At 41.3% G+C, this 19,972-nt stretch overlaps 1 protein-coding gene across 1 annotated transcript in view; it reads right to left on the bottom strand.

Moving 5' to 3' along the window:
- The window catches only part of hdac4 (histone deacetylase 4), a 458,769-nt gene that overhangs the window by 420,397 nt on the left and 18,400 nt on the right, over positions 1-19,972 (bottom strand). Inside the window, exon 2 of the mRNA XM_078551420.1 lies at positions 12,160-12,388. Coding sequence (XP_078407546.1) covers positions 12,160-12,184 — 25 coding nt within the window. The 5' untranslated portion in view covers positions 12,185-12,388. The remainder of the gene's footprint in view (positions 1-12,159; positions 12,389-19,972) is intronic.

Here is a 19,972-nt window from a genome sequence, read left to right as displayed (position 1 = left end):
TGTGCTTTACACTTCTTTTTGGTCCCAAGATATGGTTTTCTAGAACAAAATCAATCAAACTGGCTTCAACCCCTTTGCATATGTGAATAAGAGATCCAATGCAGACTACAGGCATGGACAATGCATGCTTAATTGTTTTTCATTTCCCAGTATGTCATGCAGCACACTACAGGACTGCCATATTGGGGGCTGTTTTGGCTTGCTAGTGCCCGGGCACAAAACAGGCAGTTCACAGCCAAATTTATAGGCCATTGATTGCTTCATCACATATTGAAAACAGCTTTCCTTCCTATATAGAATCTTGTTTGTGACTCAATCTCACACTACCCTTCTCAACCTATGAAAATAAGAAAGCACCAAGGTTGGATGAAAAATGAAAATATTTCAGACCCAACCTATTGTATCTAACTTTAAAAAGCCACATATAACATTCCCAATCTAGGTAGGGTAAGCGCTGTAGAGATGTTTCTCCTCTTATTGGAAGGAGAAGAATAAATTAGCACTCCCTCTGCAGACCTTGCACATCTCCAACAGTAATCACAAAATATCTCTTGTGAAAGCATGCAATAAAGATTAAGAAAGAAAAGAAAAACCCCAATTTCACTGACAAGAGCCAAGCAGCTGGACACTGCAGTATTGCTTCAATGCAAACACTACTATAGTCCTGAAGCATTTCAAATACTGAACTGCTTCAAATAATACAGTACAAATTAGAAGTCATAATAACTACAACGCTCAAATTTGATGAGATTTTAAGCACTTATCTACAATTCTAAATATAAATCATGAGTAAAAAACCCTGTCAGTAAAATCCCTATGGTACACGAAAAAAATGGGATGGAGTGAAGCTCAGCTCACATCTATCATTTTTCATAAACTGGATACAAAAACTTGAGCATTGCTGAAAAAAGAGACATGTCGTCAAAACCTTTCATCTTGCACTCATCAGAACAGATTTGCAAGAATACCAATTGTAAAGGGAACAACAATTTATACTCTGTGAGAAAAGAGTGCGGATTGGTTGGCAAGTGGACTCTGATTGATAGAGGCGTTGCCTTGGAGAATGCACCAGGGAACAGTTACCTGACAAGCTTTCGTCTGAATTCAAAACAGGCAGGTTGACCCTGAATAGTCAAGGCATTGCCCTGGGGAATGAACCAGGGAATGACTATCCCCCAAGCTTTTGTTTAGTTGAAAAAGCTGCAATGCGTGGTCATGCTCCTTTTGTCTGTAAAGGATCGGGCCCTGTGTGTGAATGTGTGTAGCTTCTGGCACACGCAAGTGAGCCCGACTGATAATTTTAAATTGGTTGTCAGTGTAATTCTTGGCACAATCAAGATTGTTTAGCAAATGCTGTCCAACCGCAGGATCATATCTAATGTTGGACACTATGACCAGGACTTTTCAGTCGGCATGCGGGGCAGGCCCGACAAGCCAGCGTATAATACGACGCGTCCCGACATCATCGTGCTGTCTCGCGATGTTTCGTTTGGCAGCTGCGCGCCTGGCGATAATTGAAAGGCCTACTAAGGCCATTAACAAATTAATTGTCAAGTTAACGCTGCCCATTCAAGCGGCCTTCACGCTTTTTTAGGAAACCTCATCCACGAGCAGGGTGAGGTTTCCTAAAGCTTTTATGAATTAAATAAAAAGTTTTCCTGAAAAATAAAAACATGTCCCATCTGAGGGGGCATGTTTCATTAAATTTTATTGATTTTGTTTTCAAAAGCGCTTTAATCTCCCTGAGGCAGCTCCGTGCCTCAGGGTGATTGAAGCACTCTTTTGCGCACATGCACAGAAGAGCACTGACAACGACTCTCCCACTCTCCCTCCTCCCTCCACCCACACAGGTAGCGCTGAGCACTACCGCTCACGTATTACGCTGGGCGAGCCTTAATTGGCCCCCCTGCATAAAATGGTGGTGCGGTGCCGACTGCCCCCGCCTGCTCCTAGCGAGCCCGCCCGACGCGTGAAAAAATCAGGCCTATGTTTCGAGTTTTGCAAGCACAGGCTGGTCGGATACAGTCTGCACTTTGCCTGTTGCAAACAACCAAAGGGACATGCTGTTTGATATGATCCGCCAGTCTTTGGGACGGTGGGGTTCCCTCCTTACTGCATCTAGATCCCTGTATTCATTCCATCTGCCATGTGGAGTGGCATTAGAATGTTGAATGTGCTGGTGTTGCTCCCACTGGCATTGCTGCTCCTTTTGCTCTTTGTCAGAGGTGCAAGATCTACTCCCATGCCCCAATGAAGGGTGGCAGCAGGGAAATGCAGCTGAAGGGAAGTGAAGGACAAGACAAGTGAAGTGAGTTCCAAGAGGTTAGCAATCACCTGTCAAGGACTGAAAGCACCATCTATGAAAGAGTACCGTGAGCAACAACCTCTCACTTGGCCACGGCTGCAGCTCTTCAGTTTCATTGAGCAAAGGCATCCTAGCCTACCAGTTACACAGAAGTAACACCTCCTGCTGTGTGCTCATCTCAGTGACCTTGATGAGTTCCACACAGTTCAAGAAACAGGTCCATTGCTTGTTAAATGCAGAATCCTTTGCTAAACAGAAGTGCTTTGCGTGACAACTGCATGGGGATCCCCTGCACGCCTACAAATACACTCAGGAGAAAGCCGGAAGAGGGAAAGATGACATCAGGGTCCTGACCTGATGTCACTTTTAGGGGATTTAACTCCCCATACACACCCAATCCACCTCTCCTTGCCTGGGAAAACTGATCACGATTTACACAGCTACTGAAGCTCTTCTAGCACTTCTTTCACACTTATGGGTAGTTGCAAATAATTTCATGGATTCAATCCTTAATAATTCTCTCAGGACCTTGAAGTTCTGAACTCTTCCACTCACTTAGCTTTCCACACCACTTATAATCCATAATCGTGCTGTCACAAGGATTAATTAACATATTCACTTGAGGGAGAAAATAAAATCAAACTAAGCCAATAGGCTTCAGCACTGCATCTTTTGTGATAACATTAATTTAACCCTCAATTTGGCTTCCACCAGTGACAGACTTGTAATCACCACAACATCACCCTAAAATTATCCTTCATTAGTGTGAAGCACTTTGGAATACCTAGAGATCATAAAAGGCATAAAGAAAGAAATTGCATTTATTTAATATCAATCAAATTGTCTCTCTAGACAACACAAATATGGAATAGCAAAATCTTCAATTGTTTTTCCACAGTTCAAGAATATAAAACTTTCATATTCACACCATTATAACTTACTGAAAAATTGCCACAAGCTGGCTTTTTATTACCCATTTGTAATACTGTTCGTATCCTACTTCTTGATTTATCACAGCTTCTCTCCTACTCTGTTCAACTTTGATCTCTTATATGCCATATGGCTAAGGCATATAATGGAGGACACGATCAAAATGGTAATATAACTCATCTCTGAAAACCACACCCAAAACTTCAATGCTGCAAAGTACAATAAACACAAATGCCTTAATGTATACAAAAGCCTTTTCATTTCTACAATAAATATAATTTCCACGGTTAGACATGTGCACTACATAACTAAAAACTATTCTTGGCAAATTAATTCTAAGACATTTTATTACATTCTGTCCCCACAGAATAGATCTAATACTTTTTGCAAAAATTATATAAATTCCCTTTAACATTAAATAAAATTAGGTTTCTTCTGAGACTTCCTTTTTAGCATATTTGTAATATTTCAATCGACGCTGAATATTTTGGTTTGTTACATTTGGTGGTCGAAATCCATTATTCTGCAGGTTCACGTGCTGATCTAGTGCAATTTCATTCTGGAAATCACAACTACATGGACTTCACCTGAGCCTAGTTGGTGACTGGAATCTTCGTGTGGTGTCTGACTACAAACTCTAACAGTTAGAGCAACAGTAATTAATTTTTAAAAGCAGTGCTGTCTGTTTGTTATGGTAAAAAGTACCCTTTAACTCATTGACATGGTATTTTGTCTTGCTGAATAGTTTGTGCTTCTTCTATATTGTGGTCACCTACCTACACCTACAGAAACTCCTGGCTACAATCAGTCCTACCCGCTACAATCCAGAAGTCATGCATATAGCATTTAAGATTCTTGAATCAATCTATCGCATATTCTAATTTCAATTAAGCAATTAATTGCACAAAAATAATAAAACCAGCTTGAGCTAACTAAAACCATTTAACATTTTTTGGTATATTATTAAAGAATAAATAAATTGATTCAGGAACAAGTGGATATTGTGCTTGAAGGAATTCCATGAAAAGCTTCCATTGCGAAGGTGTCAATGTTCGCCATCAATGCTTAGTTGCTGAAATACTGGAAACAGTCAAATGGGGGGTAAAACAGACTGCAAGACTCAACGTTACCAACTGGTAACACCCATGCATAGTTTTGAAAATGGGAAAATGTGCATGGATCTACATTGAAAAAACATAATTAGTTTTGCAATAAAGCAAAATAAAGTAATATGTTGGAATTATCAGAATTAATTCTATCTACTTAAAAATACTAAAGCACACAGCTGTATGAACAACTTCACAATAATCCTCTGTAAACCTACCGATCCAAACTTCATTTTAAATTCATTGTTCAATAAGATATGGAGGCATCTTAAATTTCAATATGGTCCTGAATATCAACACGTTTTTACAGGTTGCCACTTCAAAATTGGGATATACAAAACATATGCAAATTAATTTCCCACGACAAAACAATGAAACAAACTACTTTACATGCAAAAAACTAGCTTCATGAGTCATCTAGGGACTTTGAAATGTTGACATAGCAATTTCTAACAGTAAATTTTGACAAACAAGCGCAACCACAAATCATGACAACAGGGTGATATACATACTCTCAGAAATTAACTGAATGATCAAAAATTTAAGATTCTATTTCCCTTATGGCTTGAGACAAATGGTGAAATGTGTCACCAGAATGCATCTTTCTGAAACCTGTACTAAGCTCTGAAAGTGTCAGCACTTTGCCAGATTTTTGCTCAATACATATTATGGGCCAGATTTTACTGTCAAAATAACGGTGAGGCCAATGGCGCACGCTGTTGTTTATGCGCAAATGGCACAGCAACTTCAGACAAACAGCAGGTGCGTGGTTAGATGCCATGCTACAGCAAAATGTGGTCCAGTGTACTCTTTATAAATCATTGCAACCCATTCATTTATCTAAAGCTATAAATGTCTTTGAAGCTGCTATTATTCATTTGTAAGAAAAGTCTGCATCATCACAAAAACAGCTGTTGTGTGTTTTTCTCTCTTTCTCTTCTCCCACTCTTACAGGTGGCCATTGCTGGCCCCCTTCAGTCAGGCAGTGAAACCAACAGGAAATCAAGGACCTAACCACAAGTGCCACCAATACCACTTCAAGAAACCTGCTGACAGGAAGGCAGTTATGTCATTCTGGAACTAGAATTCAAACCCAGACTCTCTTGGGACACAAGCCCAGGCCTCAACTTTACCAACTTCCTCTGTTGTCATGTGACATGAATTATTTTCAGGCAATTGCCTTTCTGTATTTGATCTTAAAACTGCAGAAGTAGGCAACAATAGCTGTACTTGTATTCAACATGGTTTGTGTGTGCCATGTAAAAAGTCTTGTTCAAATTAGCTAATTTTCCTTCAGAAGATGATACTTACACATAATGCAAGATGATCAAGTTAGAGAATGCAACATAAACATAGGCCACAAAAGCATTTAAGTTCTAAAAGTGGTGACAACTAATTCAATAGTCAAAGACAACAAGACAATCCACTCTGCAGCTCTGGAATTCAAAGTAAATACCTTTAACAAATGACAAATCATGACACCTGTATAACCTTCAAAATTTCTGTCAAACTACTGGAACCAGCCACGAATAACCAGCAGAATGTAACCTCCTTTCACGACTGAAAGGTTTATTACAATGTAAGGGGAAATTTATACTTTCTAACCCACCTTTCTATTATTTCTTCCCTTCTCCTGAAAGCATTAGTGAGTACTTGGTTGCACTGAAGTGTCCATTATTTGCCCACATTTATTTACTTTCAATGTTGAATAAGTGATTATAATGCCAAGAAAAAAAGTCAGAATATACACACAAGCACAACTGTTTAAATTTATCAGCTAGTTTTTTTTTAAAAAGATTTTTGAAGCAAATCAGCTTTTCATCTCAAGAGCCACTAGCTTACTACAGATTTTCACCAACTCATTCAAAATATAATGGCCAATCATATTTATTTGTGCTTTTTTCTTTATGAGTCTTATGTTGTAACTTCTCTGCTGTTGCCAGCCACCTGCTTTTAACTAGTCTTGGCATAAAGGGGGGAGACTGTGGCGTAGTGGTGATGTCACAGGACTTGTAATCAAGAGGCCCAGGCTAACCCTGCAGGAACATGGGTTCAAATCAACTGAAAGCTAGTCTCAGTAATGGTAACCATGAAACTATCAATTGCTGTAAAACCCATCTGGTTCACTAAGATGGCGGCGGGGATGAAGCTGCTGTTCCATGCTGCTCCTCCTGCTCCAGGCCGGAGATAGCACCATGCCCGGCAGCGTCTCACCAGCTGATGTGAATGGGGGGGAGGAGGAGGAGGACGAGGAGGGGGGTGGCCCGGATTGCGGTCAATAATTTCAACCGATGGTCCAACGACCTCCATTTGAGCAAAATGAGGAGATTGATTAATGCCAAGGAGCAGGTGGTGGCAGGGATGATGTACTATCTGACAATGGAGCAGGAAACGACTACCTGCAAGAGGTCGACTGTCAGCCTCGAGACGTGTGACTTCCAGCAGGACCCACGGTATGCCAAGGGGATAATGTATATATTCAAAATCTGGATCTGCCTGTGGTTGGGCCCGATGCAAGCGCAAAAGCGGAGCTACTCACTCTAGTACCTCCATCGCACTCGTGCCCAGGACAGTGCCAGCGCTTCTCTACTGGGATAATAATCACTGACTCACATCCACAGGAATTGAGGGATCGCCGGGCCTGGAGTGGCCAGCTTGTCCCACTTCGCCCCCAGCTGTGTGCCCGGGGACAGTCCAACCCAAAGCGGACCAACACCTTGTGAAAATGGGCAGCTCTCAGCCCCCTTCAGCACACTGCTTGCTGCACATACATACACCAGGGATTTTCAACCACTTCCAGCTTCGTTCAGAGCTCCCTGTCTGCGATCAGTCACATTTAGGATAACAAAAGACAGAGCATTTAACTCCTCCTCTCTCCACTGCAGGGTGTATTCTCCTCTGAACTCAGCACTGTTTTCACTGGTGCCTCTTCAGCAACTACCAGAAACTAAACACACGATTGTTGTATCCTTGTATTCATTTACCAAATAAATTTACTTACAGTATTGTGAACTAAAGAAAAGGCAATGTCCTTTAGGGAAGGAAATTTGCTATCCTTACCTGGCCTGGCCTACATGTGACTCCAGACCCACAGCAATGTGGTTGACTCTTAACTGCCCTCTGAATTGGCCAAGCAAGTCACTCAGTTCAATTAGGGATGGGCAACAAATGCTGGCCCCATCAGCGGCACCCACATCCCATAAAAAAATAAAATAAATACTCAAAAAGAATTGGACCACCGGAACTGGAGGGGTAGGTCATTCAGCACCTTGAGCCTGTCCACCATTCAACAACAACTGGTATTTATTTAGTACCTTTAATGTAATGAAACAGCCCAAGGTATTTCACAGGATTACAAATCAAATATGACACAGAGTCATATGGAGATATTAAGTCAGATGACCAAAAGCTTGGTCAGAGATGTAGGTTTTAAGGAGTGTCCTGAAAGAGAAAAGTGAGGTAGAGAGGCGGAAATAAGTAGGGAGAGAATCCCAGAACTTGGGGCCTTGACCCCCAAAGATAAGGCCACTAATGTTGGAGCAACTAAGATTGGGAATGCACAAGAGGCCAGAATTAGAGGAACGCAGATATCTTGGATGGAGATTACAGAGATAGGGAAGGGCGAGGTCATGGAGGGATTTCAAATTAGGGAAGAGAATTTTAAAATCAAGACGTTGCTTGACCGAGAGCCAATTTAGGTCAGTGAGCACAGGGGTGATAGAGAAACAGAACTTGGTGCAGGTTAATACACAGAAAGCAGCGTTTTTGATGACGCCAAGTTTACAGAGGGTAAATCGTAGGAAGCAGGCCAGGACTGCATTGGAATAGTCAAGTCTAGAGGCAACAAAAGCATGGAAGAGGATTTCAGCAGTAAATGAGCTGAGACTGGGCAAAGTCAGGCGATGCTACAGGAGTTCAAATCGGTCATCCGAAGCTCATCTTGGGATCAAACTTGACACCAAGGTTGTGAACAGTCTGGACAATTGTCAAGGAGGGGGATGGAGTCGGTATCTAAGGAACGAAGTTTGGAGCGGGGGCAAAAACAATGGCTTCAGTCTTTCCAGTATTTAACTGGAAGAAATGGATTTAACTGGATTTCGGATAAGCAGTTTGATAAGTTCGCAACATTGGAGGAGTCAGGAGAGTGGCGGTGAGGTAGAGCTGGGTGTCTGTTGTCAGTGTACATGTGAAAACTAACGCTGTATCTTCGGATTATGCCGCTGAGCGCAACATCTAGATGAAAAATAGGAGGGGGCCAAAGATAGATCCTTAAGGAACACCAGAGGTTAACAGTACAGGAGCAGGAAGGGAAGCCATTGCAAGGGATTAGGTAAAATTGGGCTCCAATTAGGTAATCAGAACCAGGTTTTTTTTCATTCTTTGATTGGATCTGGGCGTTTCTGATAAGGTCAGCATTTGTTGCCCATCCCAAATTGCCCTTGAACTGAGTGGCTTGCTAGGCCATTTCAGGGGGCAGTTAAGAATCAGCCACATTGCAGTGGGTCTGAACTCACATATAGGCCAAACCAGATAAGGATGGCAGATTTCCTTCCCTAAAGGGCACTAGTGAACCAGATGGGTTTTTATGGCAATTGATGATAGTTTCATGGTCACCGTTACTGAAACTAGCTTTCAATTCTAGATTTTATTAATTGAATTTAAATTCCACCAGCTGCCATGAAGGGATTTGAACCCGTGTCCCCAAAGCATTAATCTGGGTCTCTGGATTACTAGTCCAGTGACATTACCACTATGCCACCATCTCCCCAAAAGGAGGGGAGGGCAGTCCGACCCAGCTGGATGACAATGGAGGGGAATTGGAGAAGAATGGTGTGGTCAGCTATGTCAAAGGCTGCTAACAGGCCAAGAAAGACGAGGAGGGAAAGTTTATTTCTGTCGCAGTCACGTAGGCTATCATTTGTGACTTTGATAAGAGGCGTTTTGGTACCGTGGCAGGGTTGGAAACCTGATTGGCGGAATTCAAACATGGAGTTCCTGAAAAGACAGGAAAAGATTTGATAAGCGACGACACGTTCAAAGACTTTAGGAGGGGAAAGGGAGGTTAGAGATGGGATGGTGGTTTGCAAGGGGGCAGGTTGGTTTTGAGACGAGGGATGATGATGGCAGGTTTGAACGAGAGAGGGACATCATCTGAAAAGACAGTTTAGTGTGAATAGGATCAAAGAAACAGGAGATGGATCTCACGGACAAGTTGAGCTTAGAGAAGTATGAGGAGAGATAGGCGACAAACTAGAGAAAGGTGAGAGTTCAGGGCTAGGGCAAAAGGACGTATGGCCAGGTGGGAAAGTGGAAGGGGGACATGGCGAGGTAGCTGATCGGATTGTCGCTATCTTAATGGCAAAGACCATGAGCCCCTCATGCTTATAGTTAGAGATGAAGGTGGAGGGGAGAGGAGTTTAAGATTGTCCTCAGTAGAAAAAAAGATCATGGATGGCCTGCGACCTAACTCCATATACCTGTCTTTGCCCACCTTTCATTAACAAAAATCTATTAGTCTCAGATTTAAAATTAATAATCTAGCCTCAGTTGCCATTTGCAGAAGAGAGTTCCAATCTTCTACCATCTTTGTATAAAAAAGCGTTTCCTAATTTCACTCCTGAAAGATTCGACTCTAATTTTTAGACTACGTCCTCTAGTCCTAGACTTCCCAACTAGCAAAACAGTTTCTCTCTATCTAGCCTATCTGTTCCCCTAATATCTTGAAAACTTTGATCAAATCATTCCTTAACCTTCTAAATTCCAAGGAATACAACCATGGTTTGTGTAATCTCTCATTATAATTTAATCTTTGGACCCTCAAAATCTTCCGACCTCCAAAGTTTCTAGCTTCCACCATTTAGAAAATACTCTATCTTTTTAAGGCTCAAAGTGGACGGCCTCACATTTGCCTGGATTGAAATCCATTTACCACAGTTTAGTCCATATCTTTATTCTTGTCTAAGTTTCCATGGCTCCCTACAGAAGGCAATGTGCCAAACCTTGCTAAAGTGGCACATCTCTCCACGTGTGTCATTTGTTAAGACTTTTTTCTGCACCTTTCGCTCAAAATATTTTTGTACTGTAACTAGCTGGAAGTTTGAACTTGTAATTGCGTAGAGGGGGTAATGGGACATGTGGGACCTTAGTGAATGGCAGGACCAAATAGATCTCCTTAACCAAAGAGATTTTAGAATTGAGAAAGAAACAGGAATGATGGAGAAGGAAATAAAGTAAAATAGAGCCAAAGCAGATCAAGAAAGGGAAATAGAGGAAAATACTGTGTTGAGAGAAGAGAGACAGAAAGGAAACAAGAACAAAATTAAAATTTTACATTTTTTAAATCTCCAAATTGATTACATGCAGGAATGGGATTGCACAATTTAAATTGATCCTTTTCTGAAACAGAGGCTAATTGGCATTGTATGAACAATTATCAGTTTGTTAAAAGATAAGGTACTAAATTCCAGCCTTTACATTCTGTAGAGTTTAATGGGCAATTGATGCACAAGCCCAGCAAGTTATTAAAAATAACACAAGTTAAAAGTGGGATACAGTTTCTATCTCAACCAGCAAGTTCCTGAGATGCATATCTCTTAATCCCCTCAACTTGCTGGCCTTTTTGCATGTTAATAAAGTGCTCACTAACACACCATTGTTTTTCCAGCAATATCCAGCCAAACTGACCTGAATACTATATTTTCAATGTAATAAAAAAGCAAATGGAATGGGGGTTTTGTAAGTGTAATGGATGGCAAAAGTAAAGACAAGGTATGCTGGAGGCATTCCAGCTTTCACAGGAGCATTCACTACATAAACCATAAGGTCAATCAAAGATAACCCTAGATCCAATGCACACCTCATGCCTGATTATGCAGATTGTCAGCCAAAAGATTAGAATCACGATATAAGTTTCCTCTACTGCCTTTCCTCAAAACTATCTATTTTAGCTCTATACCATTTGCTGAATTACATACAGTATTCCAGTCAACAAAAAAGAAAGGTTGGAACTTACTGAAAACCAATCAAGCTAGAGCATACAGTCAGTGTGAAAGCAGGCAGTGGAAGCTGGCTATCCAAGTACTCAAATAAATGCAAGTTATTTCATTTCTTTCTTCAACATGGTTAAGATCTTTTAACTAGTTTTGAGACCACATGGGAATCCTCTATGAAGTGCACATCCAGCAATCAGAGGTCTTGGGAGGTCAGAAACCTCAGCATCTGCTGCAAGGACAATTAAGACACTAATGGTCATAGCAAATTTACTGAGCAGCATTTGGCACAAGTCTAATTGCAGGGCATACTCCAAGAAACCACAACTTCTTCATAATATGTATTATGAATTGTTTGTAACAGTAATGAATACCTTTTTGTTTCAGAAACAGGCACAATATTATGGAGATAGGTCTGATGTAGCAGTTTTCCACTCAAACGACATTATTTAAAAAGCAGCATTGTACCATACAGATTTTGACAATTTCCTCCCCTGCTCCCTGACGGCATGGCCTCAGGTTGGGTTAAGCCTCCACAATTGCCAACAACCCTATAAGTACATGTTTAAGCCCAGTAAACAGGCATCACAACCAAGCCCAAATCTGTTCTCACAGAAGATCCACACACTTGCAACAGGAATCACTAGATATTAATCAGAAGCAGAAAACCTGCACTAGATGTGACTGGGTAGGTGGTTAGTGCAGGAGGGAACTTTGTATAGCTTCATCACTATATCAAATCACATCATCCCAGAGGAACTATTATATTACTGTTTTAATTTTACCATACATTACACACAGCACAAGATAAATATTAAAAATGGCTTACCTGAATGGCTTTGTGAGGTCATCATTTGACAGTCCACTGCTGCAGCAAATGGCAATGGGTCAAATTTTCCAAACAATTAAAAGGACAGCCCACAGGAACTCCAACACTCCAGGAATACATACAAACTTAGTAGATTAATAAAGTCTTGGTCAGTAAAGCATCCTCTTCTGCAGCCAAGGTAATATTTTCCAAACTAAGCGTTTTGTTCAATGCACTTCCAACTGTGAACCTGTTGGGAAAGACATTCTGGTTAATTATGATCAGAAAAAGGACTTTTTAAATTGCAAAAAAGGTCTAATGAATTTTGGCTATTTCAGGCTGATCAATATATTTTAAAAAATCAGTAAGCACAAGAACCAAAAACAAACTGATGCTTTATTATTGGGAGACAGAGATTTCAGCCTTCCTGGAAGATTTCCACCTTCCCTGAGGATTTCCATGCTTTCAAAACTCTTCTCATAATCTCAATGCAAGAAATAAAATTATTGCTGAAATAAATATGTAGTGTAATGATACGTGCAAGCAAAAGTGTAGACCAAAGAACTCAATTATGAAAATCAATAACTGGTTTCACTCCTCCTTATCCGTTATCTCTTCTGGCCCTACAACCCTTAGAGATCTCTGTGCTCTTCTGACTTGTGTTTTTCATCGCTCCATCATTGGTGATTCACTGCTACAGTCCTAAGCTCTGGAATTTCCTCCCTAAGGCTCTGCAGTTCCCTACCCTCTGTAACATGCTTCTTAAAACCCACTCCTTTGACCAAGTTTTGGTCACATTTCCTAATGTCTCCTTATACTAGCCATGGTTCAATTGATAGCACTCTTGACTTTTGAGTCGGAAGATTGTGTACACAAGTCCCACACCAGAGACTTGAGCATAAAAGTATAGGCTGACACTCCTGTGCAGTACTAAGGGTACTCTTGAAGGTACTATTGTTCAGGCAAGACATTAAACTGAGGCCCCTTCTGCTCATTCAAGTAAACGTAAAAGATTGCATTTATTCTGAAAAAGGACAGTGGTGTTATCCCTAATGTCCCTGAATCAACATGCCTAAAACAAAAAAATCTGGTCTCTATCATATAGCTGTTCGTGGAACTGGCAGTGGAAAAATTAGGTCGTTGTGTTTCCTACAATATGACAGTAACCACATTTCAAAAGTACTTAATTGGCAGTAAAGGGCTTTGAAGGGCAGATGTGCTACAGAATTACAAATCTTAAATGGCTCAGTGTCAATTTTTTTCTAATAACACCGCTGTGAAGCACTTTGAGACAGTTTACTACATTAAAGAGGCAGTATAAATGCAAGTCGTTGTTACTGAAAGAATACTTCAAGTGCCTGAATAAAACCACTCCCACTCAATTTCATCATGAGCAAAATGCAAAAGGTCCCACGTTGGCCTGGCACAAAACCTGTTAAAAAGTAAAATACCATGCTATGTAACATTGCAACACAATGAATGGCAACAGTTTAAAAAAATGTTTTCTTCTGGTTTCTGTTTTCTAACAATAAATTAATGAACCCAAAAGGAGATTTAAATGTAACATTTATAATTATAACTCATTTACAATAGCAAATTTGCACATTTTAAACTGTTGTACTGGGGTAAATTAAAACAAGCAGTGAAGAATCTGAAACAATTATGTAATAGTACAACCAGGCAACAAAAGCACTGGGCTACACCCTGTAGCAATGTTCACATGACAATGCAAAAGAGCTGCCCAAAGAAATACAAAGGATAAACAATTCAGTCATATGACTTGCAGATTTAACATGTCCCTTTGTTTTGCACACCAGCTGGTTATCATGTTGTGATGAAATCATCCTATCATCTCTAAGTGAAATATGAAAAAATACACAATTAATGATGTTATAAAAAGGTTACTTCTTTTCTCCAACTGCAAATAGTGCAAAGCAGATCTTAAAATGGTGCATCACTCAACAGCAATTTAAAATTATTTTTTTAAATGTTGGAGAAGAAATACAGCTAACGATTTTATCATTTCTTTTTGAGGCAAAAAAAAATTAGCATTTGGACAACATTGCTGACCAGAGAAAATGTGCAGAGGCAGCTGTATAACTTGTTGGTTGTTAATCACTATAAGCAAATTGATACTGACAGCATTACAACCCAAAGTCTGGAGTACTCACTATTTACATAATCATCCCATATAAGCAAACAGAAACAAAGAAAAGTTCTTTAAATCTTTGTTATTTATTAGATGGTACTGGGAGATGTCTCCTGAAATTAACTCTTTGTTTTAAGGGATGAAAGAGAAAAGACATCCTGAAAAAATAGAATTCCCATTGCCTAACATGAGCTCCAAAACTCCTGGTTCAGCAATGATTGTCCTTTCACAGGTAAACATCTGAATTGCGTTCAGGTCAAATGACAATGCCTAACTGACTGTCTGACCCAATTTCTAAAGTTTCACTGCAGAATCGAGAACCTTTTTGAACCATTGCAGAATGTTAAAAGGGTAGCAACTGCAGTTGTTTTCCACATATAAATCTGCACATTTAGCTTAAGCACCAGCTAGAGCTACATTAAGTCATTTTATTACACAGGGCAGAAACAGCCATTTGATCCAACTGCTCCATGTTGCCAGAATTAATGCTCCATGTGAGCCTCCTTCAACCAACACCTAAAAGGTGAAATAAAAACAGAAAATGCTGGAAAAACTCAGCAGGTCTGACAGCATCTGTGGAGGGAGAAACAGAGTTAACATTTCAAGTCCATATGACTCTTCGTCAGAGGGATAGTTACAATACTTAGCCTTGGACTTTCCCACAATGGAAACATTCTCTCTCCGTTTACCTGATTAAACCTATTCTGAATTTTAAAGATTGTCAGCTGCCACACTCTGAAGAAGGGTCATACAGACTTGAAACATTAGCTATTTCTCTCTCCACAGATGCTGTCAGATCTGCTGAGTTTTTCCGGAATTTTCTGTTTCTATTTCAGATTTCCAGCATCTGCAGTATTTTGCTTTTACGTAAAATAGATGGTCTGGTCATTATTACATTGCTGTTTGTGGAAGCTCACTGTGTGAAAATTAGCCACCAGCTTACCTACATTATAGCAGTGACTATACTTCAAAGTACTTCATAAACTGTAAAGCACTTTAGGACATCCTGAATTCATGAAAGGTGTTCAGCACATTCTATTTCTTTCTCCCTATTGCACTTCTCTAGCTTCATCTTAAAAGTCATCCCTGCTATTTCACCTCAACTAGCCCAGGTGCTCGGGAGCTCCACATTCTAACCACACTTTGGGTAAAGAGGATTTTCCTGAATGACATGGAATTGACTGCTGACAATCTTATAGTTACAATATTTAGCCTTGGACTCCCCCACAATGGAAACATATTCTGTCTACCTGATTAAACCTATTCTTAAATTTAAAGACATTCAGTTGGTTACCTCTCAGCCTTCTCTTTTCTAGAAAAGAGCGCCAGCCTATTTAGTCTTCTGATTGTTGTGGCCTTTCAGCTCTAGTATCATCCTTAAGTTTTTTTCCACTTTCCCCAGTGCCTCTGTAATACAGACACAAGAACTGTACACAGTACTTTTAAGTGTGGTCCAATCTATTTAAGTTTACTTCATTGCCTTTTAATTTGACTCCTCTGGAAATGAGCCCCAGTGTTGTTTGCATTTTTATGGCCTTATTAAACTGCATTGTTTTTTTCAATTATTTATGAATCTGAACCCCCTAAATCCTTTTGCTACTCTATCCTATTTAGGCACTATATTCCAAGAAATATACGGCCGCATTAATTCTTCCTACCAAAATACACCACCTCACTTATCTATATTGAAATTCATTTACCATTTTCATACTCGTATCACATTTCACAGGAATAATGAAATGGCCAAAGAGACCCAGCCATTTCCTTTCTTCAACACAACACTTTGATTTCTTCAGTGTTTAACATTTACACCACCATGCCTCTATAATCCCCTTCTGACCTGAGTGGGGGAGAATATCCTGCACCCCTTCTAAAACTACTCAAGCTTCAACTCTACACCTGCCACGGTCAATCTGTTCAATAGCTCCCTTGCCTCTGCTTTCAATGTTCTTGACTACTCCAAAACCTGATCTCTGCCCCACTGTTCCTCTGAACAATTCACTCTCTAAATAATGAAGTGATTCACCAGTGCAGCTGGTCCCCACCTGATCTGGTTTGATCATCTGAAGCAAAATCCCATCTCATGCAAATTCTGTCACTGTTCCAAATTATCCTGGCAGAAAGAGGACAACCCCTGCACTCCTCAATCACAAGCTTCCCTTCCATCGCTTCACCCTTCTCCTCACACCATCAGCACCCAAAAATAAAACAGGGTGCATGCCTTAGCCCCACCCTCCCCATTGTACTCCACCTCAACTCTTCCTGCACTTTTCTATGTGCCTCCATCACACAAATAAATACTCTTCTTTAGTTCAATGCTCACCAACATTTTCTATGGGTTGCTCTTCCCTCCTCCCCATCTTAAAATGCCATCATCCATCACTCCTCTCTCAAATGAAACACCCTTGAACTCTGCCAACAACTAATACGCAATCTCCAACCTCCACTTCCTTTCAAGCTTTCCAATGTGGCATCACCACCCAGCTTCAAACTAGCCTCCCCTAACACTCTTCAAACTCCTTGGATACAATTTCTGCCATGCCCCCAGTATTAATATTTATCTGGTCAAGGTCGCCAGTATTCTATGTGATCTCTACCACAATATGCTATCCTGCTTCGACCTCAAAGACAATGCCATAGCATTCAACACAGTTAATTACTGCATTCCCCTCCACTGTATCCTAGACTGGTTCAGCTCCTGCTCTGCTTGTAACTATTCCTACCAAGAGGTCTGTTGTCGTGGTATGTCATGCTCGCCTACCTTGCACCATCCTCACACATTCATTGTAGCTCGTCTGCAACCACTCCGTGATGTCCATCATCCAACTACGCCTAGGTCAGCCCCTCTCTCTGCTGCACTCTACTTTGCCCTCTAGAAGAGATCTCTGTAGCTTTTCAGCTCTGATCAAATGGCCAAAATGCTGATATTTTCTTTTCAGGATGTCACTTTTTAAGAGATCCTTTTAGTCTTCCAATTCCAATCTTCCAATTTCAGTCTTATGGTCTGTGTATGGAATTTTAAACATACATTCAGCTCCTTCTCCTACCTTCCTTATAAAGGCAATACCTCAACTATTTCCATCCATGTCCCACAGGTCCAGGTGTTCCCCAAGACCCAAATCTTAGTTGTTTACTTTTATGCCCACAAGCTGCCCTTCGTAATTTGTTTGTAGGCAATGGAATCAGCTTTCACCTTGGCTGACAGTCTGCCCTATTTCTCTACCATCACCATTATCCAACTACCACACTGATCAATTTATTCTACTGAAACATCAACAAGACTGAATCTATCCCATTTCATCTCACCTATAAGTCCCAAACCTTAGCGGCCAGCTCCTTTCCTCTCCCTCATAGCTTGCTCAAACTCAGCTTGATGAGACTTATTTGACCCTGAGCAGAGCTTCCAACTCTATTTTCACCATTACACCATCATCTGCTGGGTCCACGACCACACCCACCCTAGCACTATCCAAATCTTTGTGACATCCAAACTTAATTATAATAATATTGTCCTTGCTGGCTCCCTGTGCTGTTCCCTTGAAAAACTGGCATCTAGTCCAAAACTCCACTACCTGTAACCTATACCACAGTAAACAGGGCCCATATCACTGTTGCCCTTGCCTTGGTTTCATTGGCTCCACCAAAACATCAATTTCAAAGTGTTTGACATTCAAATTCTGCTACTGAAAAGGAAAATAGAATTTCTCCTGCCTTCTATTATTAAAATCCTGAGCTTCTAAGAACCATGAGCTGGAGGCAGACATTTGCTGCACTCAAGAAGCATCAGGAGGAGCAGTTGGAAGATTTCTGGCATTCACTTTTTCCAAGCTAAATGTCAGTGTTCTAAAAGAATGCATTTACAGTTTTAATAATCTTCCTACATTTATATTACCAACAGAAACCAGAGGAAATCTTCCTCTCAAATCTTCATGGATGGATCAAAAAAGTATTTGCATTACTCCACTCACATTAGTCACTGGGCTAATGCACCCAGGGTAATGCTCTGGGTACCTGGGTTCGAAGCCCACCACGGAAGATGGTGGAATTTGAATTCAATAAAAATCTGGAATTAAAAGTCTGATGATGACCATGGAACTATTGTCAATTGTTGTAAAAACCCATCTGGTTTAGTAATGTCCTTTAGGGAAAGAAATCTGCTGTCCTTACCCGGTCTGGCCTACATGTGACTCCAGACCCACAGCAATGTGGTTGACTCTTACATGCCCTCTGTAATGGCCGAGCAAGCCACTCAGTTGTGACAAACCGTAACAAAGTCATAAAAAAGGAATGAAACCAGACAGACCACCCAGCATCAACCTAGGCACTGGAAACAACAAGGGCAATCCCAGCCCTGTCGACCTTGCAAAGTCCTCCCTTACTAACATCTGGGGGCTAGTGCTGAAATTGGGAGAGCTATCTCATAGACCAGTCAAGTAACAGCTTGACATAGTCACCTTCAGGGAATCATATCTTACAGATAATGTCCCAGACACCACCATCACTATCCCTGGGTATGTCCTGTCCCACCGGCAGAACAGACCCAGCAGAGGTGGCAGTGACACAGTGGTATACAGTCGAGAGGGAGTTGCCCTGGGAGTCCTCAACATCAACTCCAGACCCCATGAAGTCTCATGGCATCAGGTCAAACATGGGCAAGGAAGCCTCCTGCTGATTACCACATACCGCCCTCCCTCAGCTGATCAGTCAGTGCTCCTCCACGTTGAACACCATTTGGAGGAAGCACTGAGGGTGACAAGGGCACAGAATGTACTCCGGGTGGGGGACTTTAATGTCCATCACCAAGAGTGGCTCAGCAGCACCACTACTGACCGAGCTGGCCGAGTCCTAAATGACATAGCTGCTAGACTGGGTATGCGGCAAGTGGTGAGGGAACCAACAAGAGGGAAAAACATACTTGACCTCATCATCACTAACCTGCCTGCCACAGATACATCTGTCCATGACAGTATCGGTAGCAGTGACAAGTGCACAGTCATTGTGGAGACAAAGTCCCACCTTCACATTGAGGGTACCCTCAATCGTGTTGTGTGGCACTAACACTCTGCTAAATGGGATAGACTTCAAACAGATTTTGCAACTTAAGACTGGGCATCCATGAGGTGCTGTGGGCCATCAGCAGCAGCAGAATTGTACTCAAACACAATCTGTAACCTCATGGCCCGGCATATCCCCACTCTACCATTACCATCAAGCCAGGTGATCAGCCCCGGTTCAATGAAGAGTGCAGGAGGGCATGCCAGGAGCAACACTGGCCATACCTAAAAATGAGGTGTCAACCTGGTGAAGCTATAACACAGGGCTACTTACAAGCCAAACAGCATAAGCAGCAAATGATAAGACAGGGCTAAGGAATCCCACAACCAACAGATCAGATCCAAGCTCTACAGTCCTGCCACATCCAGTCATGAATGGTGGTGGACAATTAAACAACTCACTGGAGAGGGAGGCTCCACAAATATCCCCATCCTCAATGATGGAGGAGCTCAGCACATCAGAGCAAAAGATAAGAGTGAAGCATCTGCTACAATCTTCAGCCAGAAGTGCCGAGTGGATGATCCATCTCGGCCTCCTCTGGAGGTCCCCAGCATCACAGATGCCAGTCTTCAGCCATTTCAATTCACTCCATGTGATATCAAGAAACAGCTGAAGGCAAAGGCTATGGAC

The sequence above is a fragment of the Cetorhinus maximus genome, chromosome 11 (assembly GCF_964194155.1).
Source record: "Cetorhinus maximus chromosome 11, sCetMax3.hap1.1, whole genome shotgun sequence".
NCBI classification, from domain to species: domain Eukaryota; kingdom Metazoa; phylum Chordata; class Chondrichthyes; order Lamniformes; family Cetorhinidae; genus Cetorhinus; species Cetorhinus maximus.
The sequence above is the reverse complement of the archived record's forward strand: the minus strand, read 5'-3'. Positions and strand labels throughout refer to the sequence as shown.